We start from the raw sequence: 9,753 nt of genomic DNA, 5'->3' as shown, positions 1-9,753 counted from the left end.
GGGAGGAAGAAAAGAAAGAAAGAAAGAAAGAAAGAAAGAAAGAAAGAAAGAAAGAAAGAAAGAAAGAAAGAAAGAAAGAAAGAAAGGAAGAAAGAAAGAAAGAAAGAAAGAAAGAAAGAAGACACAAACAAATGGAAAAATATTCCAGGCTCATGAACTGGAAGAATCAACACTGTTAAGATGTCCATCCTACCGAAGTAAATCTACTGATTCAGTGCAATACCTATTACATTTCCAACATCATTCTTCTCAGACCTGGAAACAGAAATACAGAAATTCATATGGAAACATAAATGACCACGAATAGCCAAAACAATCCTCAGAAAAAAGAAACAAAGTGAGAGGTATCACACTTCTAGACTTTATACTTTATTATAAGGTTACAATAATCAAAACAGCCTGGTATTGGTACAAGAATAGGTATATAGACCAATGGAACAGGATAGAGATTCTGGAAGCAAAACTTCAATTTTTCAACCAACTCATCTTCGACAAAGCCTCCACTAACAACCACTGAGGAGAGAAGAACCTATTCAATACACAGTGCTAGTAAAGCTGACTGACCACATACAGAAGAATGAAACAGTACCCCTACCTATCACCATACACAAAAATCACCTCTAAATGGATCAAAGACCTAAACATAAAACCTCAAACTATAAGAATCTTAGAAAATACAGGAAACACCCTTACAGAAATTGGAATAGGCAACCAATTTCTCGTCAAAATCCCAAAGGCCCATGCCCTAAGAGATAAGATGGACAAGTGGGAAGACCAAAAAGCTTCTGCAAAGCAAAAGAAACCATCAAGAGAGTGGGGAGACAGTCCACAGAATGGGAAAAAATATTTGCCAACTGTATATATGACAAAGGCTCTACAAGGAACTCAAATGTGCCAAAAGAAAAAAACAAAACAGACGGCCCTGTTAAAAACTGGACAGATATGAATAGACACTTCTCAAAAGAAGACATACAAGCAAGCAACAGATACGTGAAAAAATGCTCAGCCTCACTAATCATCAAGGAAATGCAAATCATAACCACACTGAGATACCACTTAACTCCAGTTAGAATATCCATCACTAATAACTCAAAAAACAAGATACTGGAGAGGATGCAGAGAAAAGGGATCACTTCTACACTGTTGGTGGAAGTGTAAATAGTAAAACTTCTGAGGAAAATAGTGTGGGGATTTCTAAAAGACCTAAAAATCGACCTTTCCTATGACCCAGCAATCTCCCTTTTGGGAATATACCTGGAGGAACTCAAATCATTCTACAAAAAAGATATCTGCACACACATGTCTACTGCAGCACTATTCATAATAGCAAAAACATGGAACCAAGCGTGCTGCCCTTTGAAAGTGGACTGGGAGCCAGGCTTGGTGGCTCAGCCTGTAATCCCGCACCTTTGGGAGGCTGAGGTGAGAGGATTGCCTGAGCCCGCGGGTTCGAGACCCACCTGGGCAGGCGAGACCTCTTCTCTACAATAAATCAAAAATTAGCCGGGCGTGGTAGTGTGCGCCTGTAATTCCGGCTACTCGGAAGGCTGAGGCAGAAGGATCGCCAGAGTCCAGCAGGTCGAGGCTGCGGTGGCCAGGAGCGGCCACTGCACTCCATTCTGGGCGACAGAGTGAGACTCCAACTCAAGGAAAAAAAAAAGAAAGTGGACTGGGTAAATGTGGTACATATACACAATGGAATATTACGCAGCCATAAAGGACAGAATTATGGACCGTGCAGCAACAAGGATAGATTTAGAGGCTATCACACTCAGTGATCTATCACAGAAACAAAGAACTGAGTACCACATGTTCTCACTCATAAGTGGATTCTGGACATTTCTCATAATACTACAAGAAAGGGATTGGCAGTAGCAGGAAACTGTGAGGGGGTGGGGAGAGTGCATAATATCAATAAGGGTACCTGATCCCAAACCAGGAGAAAGATCAGTGGGAAGTCCAAACTTCACCTATACGATGACCATTTATGTACCTAATCCTGAATTATACCTCACATCTTTAAAGGAAAAAAGAAAAGGAGAATCCTAAGAGTGAGAACAATTACCAATAAAGTTATGGTCATAGTATTCACTCCTCGGCTTTTAAATTGAGGAGTCATTTGTATTGCTTAAATAAAAATCAGCAAGAAGAACCAAAGTATTATAAATATTATAATTTTTTTTAAAAGTCATTTTGATTGTCTTTTAAAGTAGTTCTACTGGAATTTTTAAGACAGTAGACTCTTTTCAGAAATCAATCCCAAACAACAAGAACAAGAAAGTAATCACACATAATCAATCTTCGGTAAAACAAGGAGACACATGGAACCCCACACCTAAGATGAAGACAGAGCAGGAATAAAGCAATGGTCTGTGACTTAGTATAGTGGGGTAAGGGCAAATCTAAGTGCCTGCAAAGGGGAATAACAGAGAAGAAGTTGATTACATCTATAGAACGAGTTGCAAAAATTAGATGCAAAAAGAAAAAGAAAACAGAGGAATTAGAGTCTACAGAAGGTAGAGGGCTAAAAACAGGGAGATTATTTGAAAGTCTAAATAAGGGAGAGACCAAAAGGTTCCCATTTCCACAATAAGCCAAAAAACCAACCCTAGGGGAGGTGTACTCTCCAAGACAAAAAAAAAGTAAAGGATTAGATACATAAAATGTTGAAGTAAAAACTCGATTTTTGTGAAAGTTTACATGTTGAGGTAAGATCTCCATCCATCTCCTTTCTTTTACTCAGCTCCGGAATGTTTTTTCCAGGCAAAAGATTGGAGAATCTTTCTTAGCACCAGTTGATTCACCCCAGAAAAAAAATCTACAGACACTATCATTTGGAAGTTCTTGGTCAATTGTCAGCTAACCACTTGACTGCCATGCATAGACGCCTACATGAACTTCTGATCAGCTTTTCAAAGTTCTACCCTTGAATATGAATAATCAATGAATAATACTAGACATATAAAGGCTTCTAAAATAGAATACATTAAATCACAATAAAGAAAATAGGAACTCAAAAAAGAGATAAGGCCTAGAACGAGGGAATTATATTCATTCCAAAGAATTATAGTTAAAACTCTCAGAGGGAAAAGAGAAGATATTGTACTCAAAATAGTTGCTATAATAAGAGAAAGTAACAGAAAGAGTACTGGGGAGGCTGAGCACAGTGACTCAAGCCCGTAATCCCAGCACTTTGGAAGGCCAAGGTGAGATGTCTGACTGAACCCAGGGGATTGAGACCAGCCTGGGCAACTTGGTGAGACCTTGTCTCTACAATAAATCAAAACATTTAGCTGGGCATGATGGTGTGCGCCTGTAGTTCCAGCTACTTGGAAGGCTAAGGTGGAAGGATCACCTGAGTCCAGCATATTGAGGATTTGGTGGCCATGAGGGTGCCACTGCACTCCAGCTTGGGCAATAGAGTGAGACTCCAACTCAAAAAAAAGAAAAAAGAGTTTTGAGGAACCACAAATATGATACTTTTTTTTGCTGGGATTACAGGCTGAGCCACCAAGCCCGGCCAATATGATACCTTAAAAAAAACTCAAGCTGGGCTCGGTGGCTCAGGCTGTAATCCCACGCCTTGAGAGGCTGAGGTAAGGTAAGTGGATTGCCTGAGCCATGGGTTCGAGACCCGCCTGGGCAACTTAGTGAGACCTCATCTCTACAATAAATCAAAAATTAGCCAGGTGTGGTAGTGCGCGCCTGTAGTTCCAGCTACTTGCAAGGCTGAGGCGGAAGGATCGCCAGATCCCAGCAGGTCAAGGCTGCAGTGGCCGGGAGCGGTCACTGCAATCCAATGCAGTCTAGGTGACAGAGTGAGACTCCAACTCAAAAACAAAACAAAACAAAAAAAACAACTTAGTAAAAAATAAGATAAAAAATTTCCTAGAATTGAAAGGCTGGGCAGGTGTGATGGCTCATGCCTAATCCAGCCTGGGTAATAGAGTCCAAATTAAAAAAAAAAAAAAAAAAAAGGCTGTAGCTTTAAGATTAAAAGAGTAAAAAATAGGCCAGGCGCAGTGCCTCGTGCCTGTAATCCCAGCACTTTGGGAGGCAGCAGTGAGAGGATTCCCTGAGCCCAGGGGTTCAAGACCAGCCTGCACAACTTAAAGAGACCTCATCTCTACAACAGATAGTAAAAAAAAAAAAAAAATTGGCTGGGTGGCTCATGCCTGTAATCCCAGCACTTTGGGAGGCTGAGGTAAGAGGACTGCCTGAGCCCACAGGTTTGGGATCAGCCTGGGAAACTTGGTGAGACCTCATCTCTACAATAAATAAGTAAAAAAAAATTAGCTGAGCGTGGTTGTGCATGCCTGTAGTTCCAGTTACTTGTAAGGCTGAGGCGGAAGGATCAACTGAGCCCAGCAGCTAGAGGCTGTGGTGGCCGTGAGCATGCCACTGCACTCCAGCCTCGGCAATGGAGTGAGACTCCGACTCAAAAAGATAAATAGATAAACAGAGTAAAAAATAAGTAAGAGTCACGGGGTCCATGCTTCACACCTATAATCCTAGCACTTTAGGAGGCCAAGACAAGAAGAATTGCCTGTGCCCAGGGTTCGAGACTAGCCCGAGCAACTTGGCAAGACCTCATCTCTACAACAAATCAAAAAATTAGCTGGGCATGATGGCACATGCCTGTAGTTCCAACTATTGGAAGGCTGAGGAGGAAGGACTGCCTGAGCCAGCAGGCTGCGGTGGCTGAGTGTGCCACTGCACTCCAACCCTGGCAACAGTAAGAGACTCCAACCCAATAAATAAAAAAATAAATACATGTCAAAGCAAGACATGTCATTATAAAAATTTAGAACATCAGAAACAAAGAGAAAATCTTAAATATTTTCAGAGAAAAACAGGCCATGTGTAAAGGATTAGGAGTTAGAATGTCAAGGGACTTCTCAACAGAAACTAAAATATAGATGAACTTCAAGTCAGTGACAAGTTAAAAAAAAAAAGAAAAAAATATATATGCTCCATTTATATATATAAATGGAGCAAAATTCTAAATGGAAATGCTGTTCAATTTCCAAAACATACCCAAACAATCAAACTATAAAGATACCACTAAATGTAGTGGCTCACACCTGTAATCCTAGCACTTTGGAAGGCAAAGGCGAGAGGACTGCCTGATCCCAGGAGTTCAAGACCAGCTGGGCAACTTGGTGAGACCTTGCTTCTACCCTAAATCAAAAAATTAGCTGGGCATGGTGGCGCGTGCTGTAGTTTCAGCTACTTGAAAGGCTGAGGTGGAAAGATTGCTTGAGCCCACCAGGTTGAGGCTGCAAGTGGCCATAATTGTTCTACTGCACTCAACCCTGGGCAACAGAGTGAGACTCCAGTTCTAAATAAATAAATAAATACTTTTTAAAAAAAGTACAGTAAAGGAAGTCTGAAATATGTAATTAAAAAAATTTGCTTCCAGCCAGGCTCGGTGGCTCAGCTTGTAATCCTGCACCTTTGGGAGGCTGAGGTGAGTGGATTGCCTGAGCCCGCAGGTTCGAGACCCACCTGGGCAGCGAGACCTCATCTCTACAATAAATCAAAAAAATCAGCTGGGTGTGGTAGTGCATGTCTGTAATTCCAGCTACTTGGAAGGCTGAGGAGGAAGGATCGCCGGAGCCCAGCAGGTTGAGGTTGCGGAGGCCGGGAGTGGCCACTGCACTTCAGTCTGGGCAATAGAGTGAGACTCCAACTCAAAAAAAAAAAAAAAAAAATACATGGGATCCAGAAAATAAAAGATCCAACACTGAAGGAGTGAAAGCATTCCAAGGACTGTGATGATGGGAGAGTCCAGTAACAGCAGTTACATCTAGAGAGCTACCAGTCCAGATGGGAACAGGAGCACAGAAGATTCCTAAAGGAATGCCTCTGGGAAATAAACGGAACTGAGAGATTATTTTATAAGTCTGATCTCATTAGATAGACTGAAGAGTGTTTTCCCGAGTTGTTGGAAGGTATGGGAGGACAATAGTAGACTCAAAGAAAGCAGAGCAAAATGGGAGGATGTGAAGAAGGAAGGGAGGAGTAAATGAGATTAAAATCCTCATCTATCATAAAAGAAAGTTAATACATTATTCTAAAACTGCTGAATTAAGAGATAGAAGTAATTGCTTATTACTCATAAGGATACCAGGAACAGCTAAAAGAGTTACCACAGAGAAATGAAAGCGTTCTCTTTTCTGTCCTCACCAAACAGCAATAAAACAAGAATAACAGTAACAAAACATACCTCAGATTCTAATAGAAACTATAATTGTGTTAGGAGTACATTTTTTTTCAATAAGAGACAGGGTCTTACTATGTTGCCCAGACTGGCCTTTAACTCCTGAGCTCCAGTGATCTTCCTGCCTCAGCCATGCACCACCAAACACAACTTGAAATACATTTTTCTGACTAAGAATTTTAGGCCAAAACATTTTAGCAATCAAAAATAGTGGGGGGAGGGGGAATAAAAAGGGGGATGAGAATCACCTTTTTAAGCACCTTCATGGCAAATATTTTCCCAGTATTTGCTCCTGTTACTTTTCGTACTTGAAAAACCTGGATAAAAAAATAAAGTGTTTGCTTATTATTAAAAGCCAAACTATATCAATCATACTTTCTTAATTTCTATTTATAGGAAACAAATGATACAGATTATGTTCTTATAAAAACTAGTGCCACAAAAGAACCATGTGCATAAATGATCAGCTAAAAAAACAGACACATTAAAGATCATGACTTTCCTGTCTGTTCTGCTGTCATCTGGCAGCATCATCCACCAATGACTGTCTAGTGAGCACTCAGTGTTACTTGATACATAAAATTCTAGTTTACTTAGAACAAGTTACAATCAGCGTTTCCAGAAGCATAATATCAAACTTAAAAATTATTAAATATTTCATAAATTTTTTTCCAGGGGTGCCACTGTTCTTGCTTCAGATAAAACTATTTAATAATAGTTGACAGGACATTACTGTTTACTTGTTCCTTAAAATGGCTAGTTATTACAGTCAACCCTCCAAATTCCCAGGATTCAACCAACCACGGATACAACCATCCACGGACTGGAAATATCTGAGCAAAGAACCAATAAAGACAATACAACAATAAAAAATAATACAAACATAAAAAATATAGTATAACAACTATTTACATAGCATTTATATTGTACTAGGTGCTATAAGTTATCTAGAGATTATTTTAAATATACAGGGGGATGTGCTTAGGTTATATGCAAATACTATACCATTTTATATAAGGCACTTGAGAATATGCAGATTTTGGTACCTGCAAGGGTCCTGCAGCCAATCCCCTTTCACCTCCCCCCGTCCTTTCCTCTCCTGGGATATTGAGGGACAACTGTAAACATTTTCAAAAAACAGCTAAAATATGTGAGACTCAAAGTGCATGCATATACATTCAGGATGATTAGAACATATCAGAATGCGTCCCTAAAGGTAAGAATAGACTGCAAATGTCTGCTTGGCAAAAACCAATACTACACAATAGCATAGTTTTTAAACTTAATCCTAACCAAGTTGTTATCTAAATTCTGTCTTTTGATAGAGAATGTCTTGATAAAAGTTTTCATGAGCAGAACTCATAAAGATGAGGTCTTTAGTTAGAAAGTCTGGGGCAAAACTATGAAACAAAAGTTTTCTTTAGCTTTTGTCTCTCTTTTTATATTCCTTCAGCTTACCTAACTCCATTGCTCCAGATAAAATTCAGATTAAGGTCTCAGAAGCAGATAACAACTTAAAGTGCCATGCCTCTTGAAAGTAAGAAATGGTTTGTTTATTTTCAAAGAGGATACCATTTAACCAAAGGAAAAGAGTGAATCCTCCAATAACAGCCTGGCACAGCTGCCTATTTATTCATTCAACAAATATTGACTAAATACCTATTATGTGCCAAGATTTTACATGTGTGGTGGTAAGAAGATGGGAAACTGAACTTCTGTACATTCCTTAAATCATATCAGGTAAATGTCATGGACATATCCTTTGCTGAGACTAACAAAGACTGAAAATCACTACTGGAACCAGGGTATAAAAATCAATCTACCCAAGATAGACAATAGCTCTCATTTCAAAAATACTGCCTACCTTTCCATAGCCCCCTTTACCAAGTACCCGAAGTAGCTCAAAACATTCTGGTCTGATTTTTTCTGGCCCTCTGTTCACACTAGTTTCTGAGATTTCAAATTTCTCACAATGTTCCATGCCACTGGGAAGAAAAGCAAAACCAAAAGTAAATTTGCAAAAAGTTATATCACCTTCAGCATATAGTTAAGAAAGAGGAGAAAAAGAAATGTAATTCAATTAAGTAAAAGAAAAAAGTACACGACAGCAAATTTAGTATTTATGCTCTAAGTAAAGTGATGATTCAGTGACAGCAGGTCAAGATCAGGGTGTCCAATAGTTGTTGATCTGCTTATTCACGGAATGGGCTATAGATTACTTATTTTCATACACATCAAGTACCCCCAAACTATGGTAAATGAGGACAAGCTTAAGTTGACAAAAGAAAAAAGTCATCCAGTTATTCAATTTCAGTTCATTCAAAATGTCTATAAGATTCAGTATCATCCAATCTCATTTGGCAACTTCAGCAGAAAATCTGGGATCTTTCTAAAACTACCCAACTAGTTTAAGACTTTACGCCAAAAAATTTATTGCTACAAAACTTATACCTGCATCTTTCTATGCCTAGCTTTTCAAGTTATGAGCTTGATTTAAATAATCCAAAAGGGGTGGTAATTTAAATGCTTTCTATAGAAGTGATATTCATAGGAGGAAACCAAGAAGGTTTTTTACTTAAGAGCTGGGTATAAAGCAGATAAATTACCATAATCACCAATGGAGCTTCTCTAAAACTGCTTAAGATGAATTTCTACTTGAATGATGTATTAAACCAAAACAAAAAATAATTTGACTTTTAGGGGCATTTCTACACTTTTTTTTTTTTTTAGTGAAGTCTCACTCCGTTGTCCAGGCTGGAGTGCAGTGGCACGCTCACAGCCACTGCAGCCTCGACCTGCTGGGCTCAGGCAATCCTTCTACCTCAGCCTTCCAAGTAGCTTGAACTACAGGTGTGTGCCACCACGCCCAGCTGATTTTTTTAATTTTTATTGTAGAGATGATGTCTCGCCAAGTTGCCCAGGCTGGTCTCGAACCCATGGACTAAGGAAATCCTCTCACCTCTGCCTCCCAAAGTGCTGGGATTACAGACATGAGCCACCATGCCTGGCCTTTTTTTTTTTGTTTAAGAGGCAGAGTCTCACTCTGTTGTCTTGGCTGGAGCGCAGTGGCATGATCACTGCTCACTTCAGCCTCAAACTCTTGGGCTCAAGTGATTCTCCTACCTCAGTCTCCCGAGTAGCTGTGATTACAGGCATGCACCACAATGTTCAGTTAATTTTGTTTTTATTCTTTTGCAGAGACTGGGTCTCACTATTTTGCCTGGGTTGGTCTCAAATTCCTGGACTCAAGTGATCATATTGCCTTTACCTCCCAAAGCACTGGGATGACAAGTATGAGCCGGCCAGGTATGGTGGCTCAAGCCTGTAATACCAGTACTTTGGGAGGCAGACGCGAGAGGACTGCCTGAGTCCAGGGACTTGAAACAAGCCTGGGCAACTTGGTGAGACCTCGTCTCTACAATAAATCAAAAAATTAGTCAGGCATAGTGGTACATGCCTGTAGTTCCAGGTACTTGGAAGGCTGAGGTGGAAGGATCACCTGAACCCAGCAGGTTGAGGCTGCAGTGGCT

At 40.0% G+C, this 9,753-nt stretch overlaps 1 protein-coding gene across 5 annotated transcripts in view; it reads right to left on the bottom strand.

The window, feature by feature from the left end:
• Window positions 1-9,753, bottom strand: part of RPS6KB1 (ribosomal protein S6 kinase B1) — a 65,946-nt gene that overhangs the window by 45,720 nt on the left and 10,473 nt on the right. For 4 of the 5 annotated variants that reach the window (XM_008070845.2, XM_021718944.1, XM_008070843.2 and 1 more), the window contains exons 3-4: window positions 8,088-8,208; window positions 6,472-6,540 (exon numbers count right to left, since the gene is read on the bottom strand). In XM_008070845.2, the coding sequence (XP_008069036.1) occupies window positions 6,472-6,540; window positions 8,088-8,208 (190 nt within the window). The remainder of the gene's footprint in view (window positions 1-6,471; window positions 6,541-8,087; window positions 8,209-9,753) is intronic. The other variant, XM_021718943.1, reaches the window with a different exon arrangement.

This window comes from Carlito syrichta, unplaced genomic scaffold, assembly GCF_000164805.1.
Source record: "Carlito syrichta isolate Samal-C Ts95f unplaced genomic scaffold, Tarsius_syrichta-2.0.1 Scaffold314028, whole genome shotgun sequence".
In the NCBI taxonomy this organism is placed as follows: domain Eukaryota; kingdom Metazoa; phylum Chordata; class Mammalia; order Primates; family Tarsiidae; genus Carlito; species Carlito syrichta.
This window is presented reverse-complemented; position numbering and strand designations above follow the sequence as displayed.